Raw genomic sequence first — 21,226 nt, 5'->3', positions numbered from 1 at the left:
CGTCTTCTGCAAAGACTGCGGAAACCGGATTACATTGACTACCCCAGAGCAGCCTCTCCCATCCCAACCAAGAAACACACAAAGGGAGGACAACTTTCCCTAAAAGAAAAACAAAACAAGAAAAGAAAAAAAAGTGTTTATTATAGTCAACAACACAAATGGGAACTGGTACTAGTTCTTCAGTCCCGCAGAGTGTCCACAACACTTGAGGATGGGGACATTTTCCATCTTCCAACGGCGGCCTTGGCCTTGATGATGCCTGTCTAGAAAGCAGAGCTCCCAGGCTGGGTTAAGATGGATCAGACGTCCTTTAGGTCACCAGGGTGACCCGCATGGTTCAAGAAGCCTTGGCTTTTCGGCGTTGGGTCTCCCACAGCAGAATGGAGATGGATAACGTGGTGGATCCCAGAATCCCGAAGAACACAATTAGTGAGAACAAGCCCTGTGAATCACAGTCCAAAAAATCTCATTGAGCATTAGTACACTGAAGGCTATACCCTAACACCTTGTTCTCTCCTAGTACACCTGTTCCCTCATTCAGGGCCATTCTCATAGCTTTGCTCCCTCAGGTGATTTGCATTAGCTTCCAGTCTTGTGGCTCTTCTTTGAGACAGGTTTCTGCTCTACGCATTTCTCTTATCTCTAAGGCCTAATTCCTCACCTGGCGCGTGCACTTGTAGCCATGGAAACCATCAGCACAAAGACACTGCAAGAGACCTGGACCATCAGGTGCACAAGATCCATTCTCAGGACACATTTCTGGGAGAGAGAAATATAGAACATCACTAGATCTCACCAGATAGATTTCTTAAATATCTGCTTCAATTTAGGTTCTCTCAATCCTTTGTCGATCAGTAGTAAACATCATTACAGACAACAATAACAATATATTCTAAGACCTTTTTCTTTCCAAGCAATTACAGCCTCAGAACTCCGAACAAAAGGCACCTAAGCAATTTTACTGTCTTTCTGATCTAAAGTGAATACAAGAGAGGAACGGCAGTTTCCGGAATGGTAGAGATGAGCCAGCATACCTGGGTCTCCAGTGCTATTGCAAAGGTTCCTTTGCCCTTGGCAGGTTTGGTTGTCTGAGTAACTGGTGATAGTATTCCAGGCACTAATACCTCCAGGACAGCTTACATTTTGTGGCAGTATCCTGAAGACAACACAGGTTGTCATAATATGTTCAATCCAAAATTGCTGAGCTCACAGCACTACTCCTCTCCGCTAACCTCATGCTCTTTACTTACAGAGTCTGGAGCTGAGTGAAGCCATGGAAGGTGTTAACCAAGTCATCCTTCAGGGGATTTGCTTGCAGGTCTCTGCAAAGCATACACCGTTAGCATTCTGCTCAGGAAAGCACCCGATCTCCATTTATACCTCTTCCTAGACTGGTAATCCAGCCCTCATCCAGCGTAAATTTAGACATTAATATTCATCCATCTTTTTAGGAGTCCATCCCCAAAGACCTTCCCATCAACCCCTTGCCATAGTCACTTTTTTGGGAGGGAGGGGACCTAACCACTTACATGATGATAGCAGTATGTGCCTGAAAAAATTTTGGACCAGGGTCCTTCAGAGAACAGTTCTGGAGATCCAGCCTGAGGAAACAAAGTAATCAATGTAACTATGTACCTCTCTTCTTCATCCATGACATAGTTTGTATTTGATACCTGGCTCCCATTTATCAGTATTAATTGAACACAGCTGTGTGAGCCACACGGTGCTGTGGTAGATGGTTGAATCCTGCATTATCCAATATAATCATCACTAGCTACATGTAGCTATGTAAATTTAAGTTAATTAAAATTAAATTAAAAATTCAGTCTTTCATATGCACTGGCCACACTTCAAGTGCTAGGTAGACACTAGCATGTGGTTAGTGGCTGCTGTATCAGGCAGCAAAGGGATGGAACATCTCCATCTTCGCAGAAAGTTCTAAAAAGTACTATGCCCTGTCAGTTGATATCTGTGCACATACTGGAAGAAATTTATTCCTTATCTAGATTAGTGGAGCTCATATTATGGCATTATAACTCTCAGATCCACAAAGGACTTTCAAATGGGAACAAAAAAAGAGATGCAAATCACATAAACGAAAATTTCCTCCAAGTGCATTTTCTACCACAGGTTGAATCTCCTGGACATTAAGGACCATGCTGCAATTATTTTGTCTTCAATATCTATCACTGTCCTTTCCTTTATTCTACAAATATTTACTGTATGCCTACCAATTGCAAAACATTGGGAGAATATATACATATGAAAAAAGCATAACTCAGTATCTTAGCCTTCAAGTAGCTTACAATTTAGCAGAGGAACAAGAAAATCACCAAAAACAAAAACAATATAAATGTTAAATTACAATATGAAAGAAAGAATCTAGAAATAAATTTGAGTGGTATGGACACTAAGGATTAGAGGAAGTCAAAGAAAATATTACTCTGAGATCTAACAGTGGGAAACATTCACAAAAGATGCTGAAATTGAAGGATGGCTATGTCCTAACTTGGGGGAAGAAGGCAATTCCAGGTGAGCAGAGAGGCTCTCCAAAACAACAAAGAAACAAAGGTAGAATGCCTTGTGAGTAGGTGAGTCTGGCTGAAGTCAGACCCTTATGGAGGGTTTGATTGGACAAATAATTAGAAATAATGTAGGAAAGGTGGATTGGGAACAGTCCGTGGTAGATATCGAATGTCTAATTCATGGCTTGAACTGTATCCAGAGGGCAATAGATAGTTATAAACATGGCCTTAAAGCCAGAGAATGATAATGGAAAAATTTGGTTTTTGGCAAGTTTGAAGTGGAGGTGAAGCATTCCAGAGGAAATGTTTTTAACTGCAAGTTGGAAGTACCGGTATGTACCTGGAGCGTGGAGAGGTGTCAAAGGACACTAAAAGAGAACTATTTTTGGGAGACCCCTACATGGTAGTTACAGCTGAAGCCATAAGAATACGTGAATTCTCCAAAGAGTGTACAGGGAGAAGAGCAGACGAACAAGGGGTGAATCTGAGGAACCAACCAGCATAGGGGACAGTGAGAGGAATTTGCCTTAAAGACAAACATGAATTAATCACAAGGGGAAGAAAACCATATTAGTGGCATAATGTCTTGGAGGATAAGTTGAGACACACAGTGAATAATACAAAGATCTTGATAATAAACAAAACAACAAAGCTCTTTTAAAATGAGGCATTAACAGAGCTTTTTTTTTTTCTTTTTTTAACAGGTAAAAATATGATTTTTATTCAGCTTTAAGCAGAAAGAACTACAAGATTGTTTCCTAGCGAAAAATGATACAGATTTAAAAGTCTGAGAACGAATCATGGTTTAGATGCCGCCAAAATAGGCATCAACATTTACGCCGAAAGTCTATCTAGCAAGCCTCGTAGACTCTGTTCTGGAAGCCCCCGTACCCGCCCCCGCCCCGCCCAATCCAGGGATGTCTTCTCCCTCACCCCAAGATGGTGCCCTTCTGATCCAAGCAGCAGCGGGCATGCAACGTTAGCTTCGAGGTCTTACAAAAAAGAGCCACTTCTGACAAATTTTGCACACTCCCTGGACACTGGATGCATATCTGCAAAAGGGAGAAACCTATTAGGACCCCAGAAGGGAAAGTTAAGCAAAGAACGGCGATCAAGAGTTAACTGCCAGTACACCTCTCCAGGTTTCCTCCAACAAAGGGCGGGGAAGCGGCTCGTGTCCTACCTGTTATCAGGTTAGACAGGGGATACCTTTCTTTTCCTAGAGGCAAAGCAGCACATCAGAGACTTTCAGTACCAGCCCTTGCCCAGATAAGACCTTCATCTTTGAAGATTACTATTCGAACATATTTATTATACCCCCTCTAGTGACTTCTCAATCTGACAGCTCCGGTTTGACCGGGTGTAAAAGGTCAAGAAGGTACACAATGAACTCATCAAACATTCCAGAAAGTACAGTCCTGCCGCCGCACGAAGTAAGGCATTCGTGCGCGCACAGCTTACAGAAGAGCCAGAAGACTGGTCTGTTGAAAGAATAACTTCAAAGATTAAGGAGTGAGGAGGTCAAATTTCAAAGGTCTTTAAAGGTAGGCAGGGCGGAGGCGCCTGGAGGCTCGCGTGCCGTGAGAACTCCGGAGCGGGGCCCGGATGGACTTCGGCCGGGGTCAGGAAGAGGCCTCAGGGACGAAATTGGAGCTGCGGGCCGGCTGGGGCAGGGCGTGCGAGCGCGATACACCAGCTTGCCCGCAACTCTGCTTCAGTCCGACCTCTAACTTGCTTCGGTACCTCGGGTAACGCCAGAGCCCTTTCCACGCCCAGAGCGAGGAGCAGGGCGGCAGCACAGGGCACCAAGCTCGTAGGACCGCCTGGCCCGCGAGGCGCCATTTTCCGCTGCCTTCCTCCTTCTCAGCAGCTCGTAACACCTGCGCGCGATGGCCCCGCCCCCAGCGCGTCACGCCCTCACCCCGGGGCGGGCCGAGCCTGCCGATCCAGTCGCCCGGGGCGGGCTGGGGCTGCTTGCTGCTGGCCAGGGGCAGCATTCTTCTCCGTGCGCCTCTAGTCCTCGTCCTCGGGAAAACTTGTCGCCTGTTCTTTTTCCCCCTTTAGCAAAGCACCCCACCCCCCGCCTCCTGCCGCTCGGCTGCTTTTAGCCGACTGCAGGCTTCCTCAGTCCTGCGTTCCCCGCGCCTGGACGCCAACGTCGCGTCTCTGCAGAGGCTCCAGGCCGCTCCATCCGCCCTCAGTAAACATGGCGGCCGGGGCGGGTAGCGGGCGGGGCCTGATGTCAGCTGGCGCCCTCGCTGCGGGCCTGGCTCTCTCGCGATTGCCAGACCCACGTGTGGAGACCAGCTAGGTGGGCTGGCTGGCGGGCGGGCGGGTGCGCAGACGCTTCGGAGAGCCGCGGCTGGGCTGGTGCCGGGCGGCAGAGGGGGGCGGAGCGAGCTGGCCTCCGCGTGGGGGCTCGCGAAGGTCTGAGGGACCAGCGGGAAGGTGGTCGTCTCTGCAACTCGCTTGTAGAGAGAAGGAGGGAAGCAAGGAAAGAGAGAGAGTAAGGGTGATGGAGGCGAGAGGAACGAAGGGGAACTCCAGGCAGGAAGAGATGAGCCTGAGGGCGCCCCGGGCACCCAGTCCCTTTCACCTCATTCCTAAGACCGTGCGGCGTCCCGAAGCCCTGGCGGGGAGGAGGTGGGGGCGGAATACATGCTGCCCTAACTCCTCACCTGCCGTTGCCTTCCCAGAAAAAGTGAGCAGTGGTGATCCCAGGAAGAATGTAAGGACCTTTTTAGCCCTGGCTGAGCCACAGAGGTAAGGGGAAGGGGAGGTAAGGGGAAGGCGAGCGCTGCCCCAGGATGTTCTGGGCTTGCCCGGCTCCCGCAGGGACGGAGTGTTGGTTTCGTCCCAGCCTGCTGAAAGCTCATCAAAGCTAACTAAAGCTCATTTTGAGCAGCTGGCCCGGCTTCTTTCAGGGTCTCTGGCTTCTTCCATATACCCCAAGATATCTGATATCTCCACGAAGGATATTTCTAAGGCGTTAATAGTTTATTAGCATTTTAATGAGGACGCTAAAGCCTTTTAGAGCTTGAGGAATTTTAGGCACAAAGACAGATTTTGAAGGAAACTTTTTGGGACAGTTGATCCTGCCATGGTCCCTTTGCCTTTTGTAGGAGTCAAAGCAATCCAGTGCAGAGTATGACTAAGGTGAGGGGCTGGGAAAGGGAGAGCAGAGAAAGATTCTCTTCCCTGTGTATGTGTTAGGGTTTTTAAAAGGGGTCTCCCACAGCCTGCTGTTTGCGCCCTGGTGTATTACGGTTTTAGTAGAACAACTCAGCTCTTACCTTTGGCTCCTATTCTCTCAGAAAGATGCAAGTCCATGGGGTTTGGGTCAGTAGAGTTTTTAGAAAGCACTGCCTTATTCTTAGAATCATGCCTAATGAAGGCTTTGTTACCGGGTCAGGCTTTGCCTCTCTTTACTGGCTCTGTCTTTAGCAATCTGGAAGCCTTCTCGCACCTCATGTCAATAAATTCGTCAGGAATCCCTGCCATTTTACCTCAGCTGTAGAGTTTCTCCACTTTTGGGCTTTGTGTACCCGCAGTCTGTGCTGGGACCTTTCTTCTTTTTACTAACCACCTGCCACTAACACCATACCACTAACACTTATTTACACGTAGCACATAGCAGACGTTGTTTCTCCTCTTACTGTCCCGTATTGCAGTTCCCATCACCCCTGTCATAGCAGTAACAATTTGCCAAAGAGGAGGGAGAAAACTCAAGATACTGCATTGTTCAAAGGCCCAGGGCATCTTTATGTTGAACCAGAGTGGCCTTTTGGGAACATTGTTCTGGGGGACTGGCATCTGTGACTCTGCAGAACATATGATCCCAAGAATTGCCATCTCTTATTTCCTCTCTTCTTGGGCTTCAGGAAGTTCAGAGTTCAGGTTTGGTCTGCGTGAGGCCATATCTTGCCAACCAGATAACATCTGGCCAAGAGCGCAGTGTGGGAGAGGCAGAAGAGAGCCAGGCTGATCTTTCGTCTCATGGGCAAGAGCACAAGTAGTCTCTAGCTTAGTTGAAATCTAAGCTCTATTCCATGAATGACTGTGATTAACAGTCTGCTGCTTGTTGGTTCTGGGGGTGGTGAAGACAGGATCTCTGTTAAGTGCAGACAGCCCTTTTTTTCCTTGTTTTATATCATGCTATATAATCTTGATCAAGCTATTTAACTGCTCTAAACCTTGTTTTCCTGGTGAGAATTAGAGTGTTTGTATAAATTGCTTGATATAAAACTGCTTTGAAAATGCTGGCTATCATTACTTCGTTATTTATTATTACTGTTAATGTTTATGAAACACTTAGCACATTGCTGGGTTACGTGGCAGGTGTTCAAAAATGTTAACTGTCGCCATGTTAGACTGCCTAACTGCATGGCAATCTCTGGTATTTTTCCCCCATACCAGTAAGTAACCCTGGGGATTGCCTCTAAAGACAACATGGTATGAATAGAAAACAGGATGACTAGGGAATCACTAGGCCTGGGTTCTGATTTAGCCTCTCATAATAATTGGCTGTGTTTTCAGAAAGGCCACTTGAACTGTCTGTGACTCGGTTTCTTTGTAGAAAGAGAGGGTTGTAATAGTGATCACTGAAGAATCCTCTTAAGTCTTGAAATACAGCGCTGTGCTTATTCTTCTGAGAGGAGTGGAGTGTTCTCTGAGCATGAGTATTTCTTGTGCAGGAGTCAGAAAGCAACTTTCCTGACTTCTCTCAGCTCCTCCTTTTCTAACTCCAGTACACAGATGGCCAAGTGTGACTTATGGCAAAAGTCTAATCCTTTTAGGAATGTTGCTGAAGGTGAGCTCCCTGCTTCCCATTCTGGAGCTTCTAGGGCTGAGCTGGGTTGGGGCCCATAGGGTCCTGGCTCCCATGATAGGGCCATTTGGATCTTAGGGATTGGTTCCCTGAAGGGGCCGATACAAGGAGGTGCTGAACTTCATCCCTCCCCCAATTCCCAGTCTCACCTTAGCTGTTTACAGAGTCAGACCCTCAGCCTCTGCCCAGCTTCAGACACAGCTCTTCCAGGCGGCCCTGCCTCAGAACAGGGATTGCTTCTCCAGGTAGGTGTTTGCTCACAGCAGGGTAGGACCACTGGCCCTGGCTGGTTTGCTTCTTGCCAAGGTGGCCCTGTAATCCTGACTCTGAACCCTTGGCTCCAGCATGTGACCCTCCCTTGCATCTCACTTTTAAACCCTCTTACCCTTCCCGGATCTGCTGTTGGCTGTGTTGTAACAGGTAGAGGGGCTGAGAGGTGGGTGGCAGGGCTTACCTAGTGGTGTTGGGGAGAATGTTGAGGAGGATGGAGGTGTTGGCCTGGGGATGCCTAGAATGGCATTTGGGCCTGCTGTGGAGACAGTCCTACTGGTGATCAGTACTGAGAATGGATGCTGTTAGGAAGGGTGACACTGGGGATAACAGGAGGTGGGTGCTGAGGTCAGGGGAAATGGGGGAAGCCATACTGATGCTAATCTCCATTTCTTTTGCCCTGCTGGTCTGTGGCGCCAGGCTGGGCTCTTGGCTTAGTGAATTGTGATAACTGGGTCTGGGCCTGTAAGTGGGGCCAGGGAGTTCTTCTGGGAAGAAACTTGACCCAGAGTTGATTTTTCTTTCATTACTGGGGTGGAGACCTGAGAAGGTTCACAGTTCTGCACACCCAAGGTTTTGGCCAAGTTATTATCTCCTGACTGTCTCACTCTTCTGCTTCCCTCCTCACCACTGTCTCCTAGCACACCCACACCAGGACTTCCAGACTTTCAAGGGCTACCACTGAACTGGCTAGTCCGTGTCTGACGGGTGTGGGGCACAAGGCTCCAGGGTGAGTGGCATAGCAGGCAAGACAGGCCTTACTGGGTGCTGATTCCTTTGCATTTCCCCCTGGACAATGTCATTCGGTAAAGGAGGAAGACTGTGAGACTGGCTGGGTGCCAAGCTGTAGCCACTGCCTGACACTGCCCAGCTAAGTGGCAGCCCAGAGCCCATGAGCAGCCAGTGACTACAGGTCAGGGACACAGTATGGACATGAATGCAGCGGTGAGCACCTCAGCTCCCTTCCTCCCAACCTCAGGCACAAGCATGGTCACATCCACCTTCTCCTCTGTGGACTATGTGATATTTGTCCTGCTGCTGGCTCTCTCCCTTGCCATTGGGCTCTACCATGCCTTCCGTGGCTGGGGCCGGCATACCATCGGCCAGCTGCTGATGGCAGACCGCAAGATGGGCTGCTTTCCTGTGGCACTGTCCCTGCTGGCCACCTTCCAGTCAGCGGTGGCTCTCCTGGGTGTGCCATCTGAAATCTACCGATTTGGGACCCAGTATTGGTTCCTGGGCTGCTCCTATTTCCTGGGTCTGCTGATCCCTGCCCACATCTTCATCCCTGTCTTCTACCGGCTGCATCTCACCAGTGCCTATGAGGTGAGTGGGGAGGAAGGGAGGAGCATGTGGGGCCACCAGGGTCAGGGATGGAGAGGAGGAACAGGGTACATATGATGAGTCTGGAACCTGGGTCTCGGTGAGGTTGGGGTGGGGGTGCTGTGCTGAGTGGGGCCTAGAGTGGATAGAATTTGGAAGTTCATGTTTCTGGGCCTCTTCAGTGAAGTTGTGTGTGAATCATGGGTATAAGATGGGGAGAAATACTTTTTTTTCTGTATACTCTTGCCTAGTACCTGGAGCTCCGATTCAATAAAGCAGTGCGGGTTTGTGGAACCGTGACCTTCATCTTGCAGATGGTAAGTGGAAGGAGAAGAAAAATTGAGCCAGAGACATGGTAGGAGCACCTGGACTTAGGCATGCTGAGGCACTTGGGGCCTTCCCTGTTTTCAGACTGGCAGTATTGAAATTCTTGCTGGGGATCATTGTCACTAAAGCTGCCAGATACATCCTGCTATCCCATCCTAGCACAGGTACTGTGGTGAGAGCAAGCCTAAATTTGGGGAGCAGGTGAGGTCAGGGACTGAGCTTAGGTGAGGGGAAGCCATTGGGATGTTGAAGCTAAAGTCTGTCTTTTCTCTATCTCCTTACCCTCATTTCCTGTCCCCCTCACATTCCCGTTTCACACCCAACAGGTGATCTACATGGGGATTGTGCTCTATGCACCATCACTGGCCCTCAATGCAGGTGAGGAGTCACTGCCCCTGGCTTCCAGCCATGTTGGCCTGTGTAAACTCCTTAGGGAGGGGCAGGTAGGGGAGAGTTTGCAGGAAAGAATCTGGCCTTGACAAGGGGATTATTTCTCTGCATGGGCCCTTGGACTGGCCTCTCCCAGAGGAAGAAGCAGGCTTAGTTCACTGCACTTGAAAGGTAATCAAACATTACTCTGCCTCATGGGAATTGGTTAATCAACACCTGTTAGTAGAGCTCTGCAGACATTTTTTCCGTTGTGGTGAATGATTTATTTCATCTTTAATGATCATTGTCTTCACGCTTCATCTCTAAGACGTGACTGTCCGTATCAGAGCGTCTCTGCCTTCCCCACTGGGAAACTCTTCCAGAAGTATGAACATGACTTTTATTTGCTTACAGTGACTGGCTTTGATCTGTGGCTGTCAGTGCTGACCCTAGGCATTGTCTGTGCTGTCTATACTGCTCTGGTAAGTGTAGTCATCCCCAGGGGATGGGAGGAGATGAAGTGAAATGAGGAGAGATGGGAGGAGAAGGAAGAAGAAGGATGAGCTAAGAAGGAGAGTGAGAAGATAGGATGGAATTCTAGGTGTGGGATGAGATGAGATATAGGAGATGGGATGGCATGAGAAGGTAGTTGGGATGAGGTGAGATTGTTGGATAGGTAGGGGGTGGGATGGGAATGGTTTCACCAGGGTCTTAGCAATTATGCCCCCAGAAGCCAGCATAGTATCCTCACTAGTGGATCGGTGTCCTCATTAGTGGATGGCTCAAATGACATCTGGGCAGCTGTGCTATCTTTTCTCTGCAGGGTGGGCTGAAGGCCGTCATCTGGACAGATGTGTTCCAGACACTGGTCATGTTCCTAGGGCAGCTGGCAGTTATCATCGTGGGCTCAGCTAAGGTGGGCGGTTTGGGGCATGTGTGGGAGGTGGCTTCCCAGCATGGCCGCATCTCTGGGATCGAGTAAGTACACCCCTGGCCTGAGTGGGGTCTGCAGTGCCTGGAGCTGAGCCCACCCTGGCCTGATCTCAGGGCTACAGTGAGCAGAGAGCAAGCTGTCACAGCCTCGGATGGGGCACTGAGACGGGCAGGAAGCTGGTGCTGCAGGGGGATTGTGATCCTAGGTGCCAGGCTAGGGTTGAGGGTGAGGATGTGTTGATTACCCAGGGTGGATCTGTGGGTTGGAGAAGTGGGACCACTGCCCCCAACTCGCTGCACTGTCCCCTTTGGTCCTAGCGCTGGTGTCTCTGCTCTGCCCTCTGTTGCCAGGAGGGCAGGGAGGGCTGGGCCTGTCTCTGAGACCATGGCACAGTGCCTGGGTGACGTCTGTTGCAGGCTAGATCCTGACCCTTTCATGCGGCACACCTTCTGGACCCTGGCCTTCGGGGGCGTCTTCATGATGCTCTCTTTATACGGGGTGAACCAGGCTCAGGTGCAGCGCTACCTCAGCTCCCGCACGGAGAAGGCTGCAGTGCTGTGAGTGCAGGGACAGGACGGCAGGGGAGCAAAGGCTGGGGAGGGGGGGCCCGGTTCCTCCAGGTGGCTGGGGTGGGGGCGGGATACACACACACCCACTGGGGTCAGCACATGGCCCCCTTTCTGGGAGTACCTGGGGGTGTCTGCTCACCCCACGTCTCCCCTTGGCACTGGCCTCTCCTGCAGCTCCTGCTATGCGGTGTTCCCCTGCCAGCAGGTGACCCTCTGCATGGGCTGCCTCATTGGCCTGGTCATGTTCACCTATTACCAGGAGTATCCCATGAGCACCCAGCAGACCCAAGCAGCCCCTGACCAGGTGAGAAGGCCTCCCGGGCCCCCTTCTATGCCCATGAGGGGCCAGTCCAGGCCCCACGGGGAGTGTCTGGATGGCTGCAGAAAGGACTCTGTGCCTGGACAAGAAATGGATCTAAAGTCCCTTCCCATTCTGAGATTCTGTGAATCTAGCAGGTGAGAAACGCAGCTGCAGCATCACCTGTTCACAGTGCTCACCCTGCTGGGGGTGGGGACCTACCTTTAGTGACTGCCCACCATGAGCCAGCTTGCTGGGAGCTCTCACACACCTGGTGTCGTCTAGCCTCCCAACAGCCTCTTTTCACTGAGGAGAACATGGGCTCACTGATGTACCCGCCTGCTCAGCCACACTACTAGTTGGGCTGAGCTGGGATGTGGATGTGAACTGCTTCGTTCTCTCCCAGGGCCCATTTTCTGTCCACTTCCTGTGGGGTCACTCAGGTCAGCAGAGATGCCTCAGTGGCTGGCATCCCTTCCTGGTCACCGTCTCCATAGCGTCTTGCCCTGGGAAGGGATCCTCTCTCAGGAGAGCTGTGCACCTCTGCTCTGCTTGTAGTTCGTCCTGTACTTCGTAATGGATGTCCTGAAAGGCCTGCCGGGCCTGCCTGGACTCTTTATTGCCTGCCTCTTCAGTGGCTCCCTCAGGTACCTGTTTGGCCCTTTCTCTCAGGCTTGTGAAACTGACCCCTGCTTGGTACAAAGTGACGGGGGAGGAGGCGATCCCTCTGAGTGTCTCATTGTGCCCATCCCATCAGCAGATGACGGGACAGCTGATCTGTGCAGGACAGCACAACCTGTCCCAGGAGATGCCCCCTTTTTGGTTAGGAATGCTTCTTTTACAATACCTGGAATCGATGTACTTAAATTCTATACCCACAGACAGAAAAGGACAGTGGCCTTGCCTCCCAGGCCTCCTCTGAAGTAGCCTTGGCTGTCACCTGAGGATGGTTTTTGTTGCTGCACGTGTCATCTCTCTCACCTTTAGGGTGCTAATCCCTCAAAAGGAGCTAGAGTTTCTTCCTAGTGTTGCCTTTCTCAGCTGCCAGAGTCAGGACAGCTTGACATTCTCTTCTTCCTTTCTAGCACCATATCTTCAGCTTTTAATTCACTGGCAACTGTTACAATGGAAGATCTGATTCGACCCTGGTTCCCTGAGTACTCTGAAGCCTGGGCCACTAGGCTTTCCAAAATCATTGGTGAGATTGTATTTCCTCATTCCTTCAGTCTTGTTCTTCCTAAGAATCCTGGTTACCACCTGACACTCTATGGCTGCTGGCTTCAGTCTGTCTTAAAGCGCCTGCTTCATGCTGGGCTCAGCCCTTAACTGATAAAGCGTACAACCTTCACCCCACGGTTGTTTACATCTCAGAGCGTTTCCCATAGACATCACGGGTGGGAGGGGCCTGGAGCTGGGACATGAGGTAATATGCCCTCTGCCTCCAGGGGCACAGGGGTGGTGGTTTGGCTGGGGAAGAAGTGTGGCTCTACTTTTTTCCCCTTTTTTATTGTGTAAATTCATACCTGCTTATTGTTTCCTTTTCCTTTTTCCTCAGCCTTTGGCTATGGACTGCTTTGTCTGGGAATGGCCTATATTTCCTCCCAGATGGGACCTGTGCTGCAGGTAATGACTACGGAGGGAAGAAGGCAGTTAGGAGGGGAAAGGAATGGACTGAAATAGGCAATTGAGAAGACAGCTATTTTGAGGGGAAAGACAGGGACAGGTGTCAGAAATTCTCCTTTGATGGACCAGTTTTAACTACGGAACAGACTCTCAAGTAGCCAAAAGCCCCAGTGTCGTTCCTGGACATTGTTAGCTCAGAGATCTAAGAGGGGAACCATGCCAATAACCATTCCTGCCCTCTGGAATCCTGAGTTCTGATTGCTCCAGGTGGAAGGACAGATCTGACAAGCGAGGCTCTGTGGCAGTGGCGGGTGGCTGTGCTCTCCGTCAACGGACTGGGGGTCTCTGAGCCTGTGTGTTCTCCCCCAGGCAGCATTCAGCATCTTTGGCATGGTTGGGGGGCCACTGCTGGGACTCTTCTGCCTTGGGATGTTCTTTCCTTGTGCCAACCCCCCTGTGAGTGACCCATCGGCTCAGTGGTCTTATGGAGGGGGATGTCCTGGGGGAGGGGCTTGGCAGGGCTCACCATGAGTGCTGGGTCTGGTGTGAAGGTTTGACGGTAGGGAGGTGGGGACAACTGAGGGCTAGCCTTGTGACATGTCTCTGGGCAGGGAGCCATAGTGGGCCTGGTAGCTGGACTCATCATGGCCTTCTGGATCGGCATTGGGAGCATAGTGTCCAGCATGGGCTCCAGCGTGGCATCCTCTCCCTCTAATGGGTCCAGCTTCTCCTTGCCCAGCAATCTGACTGCCGTCACCATGACCACACTGATGCCCTTGACCACCCTCTCCAAGTAAGTGGGCTTACTTTCTTCTTAGGAGGAGTGTCATTTCTGAGGGGTTGCCCAGGAGCCTGGCCAAGGGATGGGCCACCAGAGGCCTCAGGGAAGTGTGGGTGTTGAGTCCTAGGACCCTGGGCCCCTGTAGGTGGATGGAGCCAGGTACTTGTCCTTACTTCTCTGTTCCCCCAGGCCTACAGGGCTTCTGCGACTCTATTCCCTGTCTTACATGTGGTACAGCGCCCACAACTCGACCACAGTCATCGTGGTGGGCCTGATTGTCAGTCTGCTCACTGGTGAGGAGTGTGGGACAGGGGCCCAGAGAAGCAATGAGGGGCTGAGGGAGGGCTCAGGCAGCCTGGAGTCTGGATGAGACCCTGCCCTTCTAGCACTTGGCTGTTTGTAGCAGTGAATATTGTTGGCTGAGTTTGAGGAGGTGGGCCGGGGACTTGAGAACTGTGAGCCCTGGAAGACAGAGGGCTTGCTGGGTATGGACTAACCACCCAGTAGGAGACTCAGAAGCACCTTTGCCTTTAGGGGGCATGCGGGGTCGGACCCTGAACCCTCGGACCATTTACCCCGTGTTGCCAAAGCTCCTTGCTCTCCTGCCCTTGTCCTGGCAGAAGCAACTTCCCTGCAAAAGCTATAGCCAGGTAGTGCCTGTGTTGTCCACGTTATCCTTTCCTATCCCTTCTCCACAAATTGCTGCCTGACCTTCCAGTTTCCCTCCCTTCTCCCCCCTCATTTCTTCCCTAAGCATGGACATGTGCAGCTGCCCCAGCTTCTTCCACACGGAGCTCTGGCTTGTGGGAGAAGGCTCTCAGGCCCAGAGAGGAGCCCAGAGTGCTGACCGCTGCACCTTCATCCCACAGTCTTGCTCTCCCCTTGCCTTGTGCTTTGCTCCTCGTTTCTCCACACCCCACCCCTGCTCACTCCCTCCTCCTCCTGGCCTTGCTGATTTCCCATCTAGCAAGAATCCCAGCAGAGTCTTTCCTCCTTCTCTGCATTAGCTCTTTCACTGCTCCTTTGCCTCATATTCACTTCAGCCCACTCCCCTTAGTCTGTGTGTTCCCCAGGACCTCCCCACAGACACCGCTGTGTTCTCAGAGAAGACGAGTAATGGTATACTGTGGGGCAGCGGAGACAAGAAAGAAGAGGACAGGTCATCCCACAAGGGCAGCAGCCCCACCTTTACCCTGCAGGAGACCTCACTGTGATCTGGAATCAGGACCCAAGCCTCTCCACACTCAGCCAGGCAGCAGCCAGAGGCTACCCCATAGTACAAGGATGATTCACTTGATATGTTCTGCAGGATGGTTAAGGATGTGGAGGACCTAGCCCACACCAAGGGTCCTTGTTTTTAAAGGCTCTAACCTGTAGTAGAAGTTGTCCCGTCATGGGGATGTGAGGATCAGGCAGGGTTTTTCCTTTTCACTCACAAACCTGCCCTCTAGAGGACTAGGCTTTCAGGGGGCAGGATTGTGCCAGAAAAGGGGATAGAAGGTAATCCTCTGGGAATATGACAATGCCTTCTAATTCAACATGGCCAAGATCCTCTGAAGTGAATAGAAACAGCGTTTCTGGTTGTGACTGCCCTAGGGCCCAGTTTGGCAAGATTGATCACCTGTACCATAACGCTGTAGTTTTCTTGGCCAGCTATTGCTTCCCTTGCAATCCCGTCTAAGCACAGAATCCGTCAGCCACAAGGGGTTCCTGTGACTACCCTCAGGTTGTTTGTGACACCCCAGTCTCTCTCATCCTTCTCTGCTGACCTCTATTCTTGAGAGGGAAGGCTTTGGTGCCCCTGGGAGGCCTCAGAATAGAAATGTTTCTCTCCTTTCTGGAAAGTAGGGAAGTTTTCCACATCACTACCCCCACCCTCCACTGTTGATCCAAGGAAACTAGTGCCATTGCCAGGCCCACTGGAGCAGCTGTTCCTCTGACTTCTGAGCCGTGCCACCTAGTGTCTTCTGTGCTTCTATTTCCTTTTGGAGTTTCTTCACCTCATATCTTTGTTCCTAGGGAATAAAAACTACCATTGGACCTATAATCTGGGCTCCTATACTGTCTCCAACTGCTCTTGTCCACCAACGCCATCCCTTCGACAAGATAAAGAGCTCTCTCATGGTGAACAGATGTTCTTCCTCAGCTGAGAAGGGACCGGTTCTGGTTCATTGTGGTTTCAAATCTGAGACCTAGCATTTCTTCAGGGGCAGCATTCTGTTTACTGGGATGCAGATGCACACTCTCACTGATTCTCCCTTCCTATCCCCTGTGGCTCAGTCTGTCCTGTTAGGCCCCTTGTGTCCTTGCCAAGACATTTCCTACTGCTCTGAGATTTTCGGTTTGGGGGCTGGGGGAAGAATGCTGCTAACAGGACATTTGAGGTAGACTTATGATCTTGTGAGGAACACTGTGCTCAGATTCTCTAGTTGCCCAAGAAGCAGCTCTGGACAAGCTCTCCAGGGTCCCTCAGCAGATGCTTGGTTCCAGGAAGATCTATGGGTTTGGTACTGGTGAAGATCTTATGGCTCCCAGCCACAGTCCAGCTGCCCTCCCACATCCCATGCAGCATGGGCCTGGGTCATTCTGTTTCTCCTTTTCTATCTCCACCCCTAGCTGAGTCACCCCTTCAGCCCCATTTCTCCTGCTGCCCTGGCCAGCCCTGTGGTGGAACAGCAGCTCATCATGCCAGAACCCAGACCCCCCAGCCTGCCCAGAACCTCCTCTGTGCTTGTGTTGGCAATGGTGGCTCCTAAGACCACTCCTACTGGGCCTTAAACCTGTCTTCCTGATTTTCTTTCTAGTCCGTGACCCTCTGGATTTCATTATAAAATTCTTTCTCGGTAGGGCCTTCAGGTAGCTGGTTGTGAGCTTCTCCACGCCTGGAAAGTTACTCTGAGCGGAGACATGTCCGCTAAAGCTACCACCTCTTAGATGTGTCTGGGAGGCACCCCAGGGACAATGGGGAGGGAGAATGATACCCTTTTTAAAAAACATTCCAGTTTCATCTTCACCCTTTGACTATTTCCCCATTCATATGCATATGGCCTCAGGCCTCTGGGTGGGTGGAACCAGATGTCCCTGGCCTATCAATCATCCCTTTTAACAGGCCTGGCCCTTGCCCCGAGCCACTCAAGAGGAGGCTTTTCTTCCTTAGCTGCAGCATAACATTTCTTAACTTTCAGCCATTACAGATAACAACAACCAAAGGAACCATCTAAGAATCAAAGTTTCATTTCCAATGCCCCTTCGCTCTTTCTCTTATAAAGTCCCATGCTTCCATGAGTCTGGAGCCATTGCAATGAATCCTACTCCTGGTGCCAGCTGTAAAAATGGCCTGTGAGGGTGGTGTCTGACCTCTTCACAAGGGAGAAGGAGAATCAAGATCAACAGCCCAAGGCTGATTGCTATGAGTTGAATTTTCAAGCAAGCAAGTGATTTGTCTGACCACCCCCTCATAGCAATCAGCCTTGGGCTGTTGATTTGATGCTCCTTACCCTTTGTGAAGTTAGAGGAGGTCAGACACTGCCCACACCTTGCCATTTTTACACCTGGTCTTTTGCATGCTTTATAGGATTATATATATATATAGAATTCTTTAGAGAAGCAATTTAGAGTAATTCTTTTTTTTTTTGTCTGTTTTTAAGGCTTTGTTATACTAATTAAAATAAACAAGTTATCTTTTTCTTAAACTGATTTTTTTATTCCTCATGAAAAACACCAGCCATGGCTTTCAATTTGATACAAAAACAGAAGCTTAGAGAGCCCTCAGAACAAAGTGAAACAGAAAAATCATATCTAGCTTAAAAACCAGGTTTATATAATATATTTTTGAAAATTTAAGTTACTTTTAGTATATTCAACTTAAAATGTTTTTGAACATGCACCTAAAGTCAGCATCCCGGTAAGGGGGAGGAAGTCCAGGCTTATTTATCAGGGAAGTTTTAAAAGTCTTTTAAAAATTAATTCATACAAAATTAGTCATCTATAAATGAATTTAGGATTTTTTTTTTTTTTTAAATCACTATAACGGCAAGAGTAATTTGAGAAAAAGCTTCCTTAGCAGCACCCCACTCCTGCTGCCAAGTTCTGTCTTAGTCATCTAGTTCTGCTATAACAAAAATACCACAAGTGAATGACTTTAACAAAGAGAAATTTATTTTCTCACAGTCTAGGAGGCTAGAAGTCCAAATTCAGGGCATCAGCTCCAGGGGAAGGCTTTCTCTGTCAGCTCTGGAGGAAGGACCTTGCCATCAATCTTCCCCTGGACTAGGAGCTTCTCCACGCAGGGAACCCAGGTCCAAAGGACACACTCTGCTCCTGGCACTACTTTCTTGGTGGTCTGAGGTCCCCCTGTCTCTGCTCGCTTCTCTCTTTTATATCTCAAAAGAGATTGGCTTAAATTGTAGATTAATTTTGTAGATTGAGTCTACATAACTGCCACTAATCTCATCTCACTGACATCATAGACATAGGATTTACAACACATAGGAGAATTACATCAGATGACAAAATGGTGGACAACACAATACTGGGAATCATGACCTAGCCAAGTTGACAGGTATTTTTTGGGGGACACAATCCATGACACCCCCTACTTTATCTTCTCCAGCGACTGGTCCCCCCTGATAACTAGTCCAAAGTATGTGAGACAAAGTCTCACCATCCTTGCTTCTAAACAGCATGCTGGCTGTACTTCTTCCCAGAGAGATTTGTTTGTTCTTCTGGCAGTCCATGGTATATTCAATATTCTTTGCAAACGCCATAATTCAAAGGCATCAATTCTTTGGTTTTCCTTATTCATAGCCCAGCTTTCATGTGCATATGAGGCGATTGAAAACCCATGGCTTGGGTTAGGCACACCTTAGTCCTCAAAGTGACATCTTTGCTTTTTAACACTTTAAAGAGACTTTTTGCAGCAGATTTACCCAATGCAATACGTTGTTTGATTGCTTGACCTCTTCTTCCATGGACGTTGATTGTGGATCCAAGTAAAATGAAATCCTTGACAACTTCAATATTTTCTCTGTTTATCATGATGTTGCTTATTGGTCCATTTGGGAGGATTTTTGTTTTCTTTATGTTGAGGTGTAATCCATACTGAAGGCTATAGTCTTTGATCTCCATCAGCAAGGGCTTCAAGTCCTCTTTGCTTTCAGCAAACAAGCTTGTGTCATCTGCATTTCACAGGTTGTTAATGAGTCTTCCTCCAATCCTGATGCTGCATTCTTCATATAGTCCAGTTTCTCGGAGTATTTGCTCAGCATACAGATTGAATAGGTATGGTGAAAGGATACAACCCTGACACATACCTTTCCTGATTTTAAACCATGCGATGTCCTCCTGATCTGTTGGAACTACTGCCTCTTGGTCTATATACACATTCTACATGAGCACAATTAAGTGTTCTGGAAATCCTATTCTTCCCAGTGTTATCCATAATTTGTTATGATCCGCACGGTTGAATGCCTTTGCATAGTCAATAAAACACAGGTAAACATCTTTCTGGTATTCTCTGCTTTTAGCCAAGATCCATCTGATATCAGCAATGATAGCCCTCATTCCACGCCCTTTTCTGAATCTGGCATGAATTTCTGGCAGTTCCATGTTAATGTACTGCTGCAACTGTTTTCTAATTATCTTCAGCAAAATTTTGCTTATGTGTGATATTAATGATATTGTTCTATAATTTCCTCATTCTGTTGGATCACCTTTCTTTGGAATGGGCACAAATATGGATCTATTCCAGTTGGTTGACCACGTAGCTGTCCTCCAAATTTCTTGGCATAGATGAGTGGGTGCTTCCAGTGCTGAATCCATTTGTAGAAACATCTCAGTTGGTATTCTGTCAATTCCTGGAGACTTTTTTTTTTTTTCCTCAGTGCCTTCAGTGTAGCTTGGACTTCTTTCTTCAATACCATTGATTCTTGATCATATGCTACCTCCTAAATGGTTGAACATTGACCAACTCGTTTTGGTATGGTGACTCTGTATTCCTTCCATCTTCTTTTGATGCTTACTGGCTCATTCAATATTTTCCCCGTAGAATCCTTCAATATTCCAACTCAAGGCTTGATTTTTTTTTCCTTCAGTTCTTTCAGCTTGACAAATACTGAGAATGTTCTTTCCTTCTGGTTTTCTAACTCCAGATCTTTGCGCATTTCATAATAATACTTTGTCTTCTTAAGCTGCCCTTTGAAATTTGTTCCGCTCTTTTACTTCATCATTTCTTCCATTCACTTTAGCTACTCTACATTCAAAAGAAAGTTTCTGAATGTAGGCTCTTCTGACATCCATTTTGGTCTTTTATTTCTTTCTTGTCTGTTTCATGACTTTTTGCTTTCTTCATTTATGGTGTCCTTGACGTCATCCCACAACTCATCTGGTCTTCGGTCATTAGTGTTCCATCCATCAAATCTGTTCTTGAGATGGTCTCTAAATTCAGGTGGGATATACTCAAGGTCATACTCTGGCTCTTGTGGACTTGTTTTAATTTTCTTCAACTTGAATTTGCATATGAGCCATTGATGATCTGTTCTGCAGTCAGCTCCTGGCCTTGTTGACTGATGATGTTGAGCTTCTCCATCGTCTCTTTCTACAAATGTAGTTGATTTGATTCCTGCATATTCCATCTGGCAAGGCCCACGTGTATAGTCACAGTTTATGTTGTTGAAAAAAGTTTAGGTTGTTGAATAAGTTGTTGGTCTTGCCAAATTCTATCATGTGATCTCCGCCATTGTTTCTATCACCAAGGCCATGTTTTCCAAGTACCAATTCTTTGTTTCCAACTTTTGCATTTCAATCACCAATAATTATCAATGCATCTTGATTGCGTGTTTGATCAGAAGTTGGTAAAAATCTTCAATTTCTTCATCTTTGGCCTTAGTGGTTGGTGTGTAAATTTGAATAACACTCATATTAACTGGTCTTCCTTGTAGGTATATGGATATTATCCTATCACTGACAGTGTCTATATAACATTGATAGCATTATATAGACTAGTTGCTTATAAATCAGAGAATCCAGGTTGGTAAACTTTAACAAGGATCTTAAATTCTTCATGATAGTTAGCATTTCTATTTAATCAGCTTTAAATTGCTCACAGATAAACAGACAAGCAAACAAAATAATTAAAATAGGAACCTGATGCACTAAACCTTCATTCTTGCAAAAACTATTAATCTGATGCAGTAAATCTTAATGTATATCAAAAACCTTAATGTGCGCTGTTAGTGGTCACTAATTTCTAAACTGTCCCTGGTATGGAACTAAAAATTATCAGTGACCACGGTCTCAGGGAACATCTAGCTCAACTGGAATAACATAATTTATAAAGAAAATGTTTTACATCCTGGGTCTTAAAAGCTTGTAAGTGACCA

General features: G+C 48.3%; 2 protein-coding genes across 2 annotated transcripts; one reads left to right on the top strand and one right to left on the bottom strand.

Moving 5' to 3' along the window:
• Window positions 1–126: 126 nt before the first annotated feature.
• On the bottom strand, window positions 127–4,428 carry ATRAID (all-trans retinoic acid induced differentiation factor). Its single transcript, XM_004377612.2, has 7 exons — window positions 4,269–4,428; window positions 3,459–3,577; window positions 1,530–1,601; window positions 1,251–1,322; window positions 1,035–1,156; window positions 662–759; window positions 127–442 (listed from the first exon to the last, which is right to left on the bottom strand). Exons 1-7 carry the CDS (start codon window positions 4,365–4,367, stop codon window positions 338–340), a joined length of 687 nt encoding a protein of 228 aa, XP_004377669.1. The 5' UTR covers window positions 4,368–4,428; the 3' UTR covers window positions 127–337.
• A 384-nt stretch (window positions 4,429–4,812) lies between these two features.
• SLC5A6 (solute carrier family 5 member 6) lies at window positions 4,813–16,259 on the top strand. The gene is made up of 17 exons (XM_004377611.2): window positions 4,813–4,836; window positions 5,222–5,288; window positions 7,497–8,949; window positions 9,198–9,263; window positions 9,600–9,651; window positions 10,057–10,124; window positions 10,466–10,620; window positions 10,993–11,133; window positions 11,320–11,449; window positions 12,002–12,090; window positions 12,529–12,641; window positions 12,999–13,066; window positions 13,436–13,522; window positions 13,678–13,859; window positions 14,037–14,140; window positions 14,382–14,497; window positions 14,921–16,259. The coding sequence occupies exons 3-17, from the start codon at window positions 8,551–8,553 to the stop codon at window positions 15,059–15,061; spliced, it is 1,911 nt and encodes a 636-aa protein (XP_004377668.2). The 5' UTR covers window positions 4,813–4,836; window positions 5,222–5,288; window positions 7,497–8,550; the 3' UTR covers window positions 15,062–16,259.
• The last annotated feature ends 4,967 nt before the right edge of the window (window positions 16,260–21,226 follow it).

The sequence above is a fragment of the Trichechus manatus genome, unplaced genomic scaffold (genome assembly GCF_000243295.1).
Source record: "Trichechus manatus latirostris isolate Lorelei unplaced genomic scaffold, TriManLat1.0 scaffold00052, whole genome shotgun sequence".
Taxonomy (NCBI): domain Eukaryota; kingdom Metazoa; phylum Chordata; class Mammalia; order Sirenia; family Trichechidae; genus Trichechus; species Trichechus manatus.
The sequence above is the reverse complement of the archived record's forward strand: the minus strand, read 5'-3'. Positions and strand labels throughout refer to the sequence as shown.

Excerpts from the sequence above, each read along its gene's own strand:
- ATRAID (XM_004377612.2), bottom strand. The coding sequence starts at position 4,367 with ATGGCGCCTCGCGGGCCAGGCGGTCCTACGAGCTTGGTGCCCTGTGCT. Across the intron at positions 1,323-1,529 it reads GCACATACTGCTATCATCAT|AGACCTGCAAGCAAATCCCC; the intron begins GTAAGTGGTTAG and ends TATGCTTTGCAG. Across the intron at positions 443-661 it reads GCTACAAGTGCACGCGCCAG|GGCTTGTTCTCACTAATTGT; the intron begins GTGAGGAATTAG and ends TGTGATTCACAG.
- SLC5A6 (XM_004377611.2), top strand. The coding sequence starts at position 8,551 with ATGGACATGAATGCAGCGGTGAGCACCTCAGCTCCCTTCCTCCCAACC. Across the intron at positions 11,450-12,001 it reads CCCAAGCAGCCCCTGACCAG|TTCGTCCTGTACTTCGTAAT; the intron begins GTGAGAAGGCCT and ends CTCTGCTTGTAG. Across the intron at positions 13,523-13,677 it reads TTCCTTGTGCCAACCCCCCT|GGAGCCATAGTGGGCCTGGT; the intron begins GTGAGTGACCCA and ends GTCTCTGGGCAG.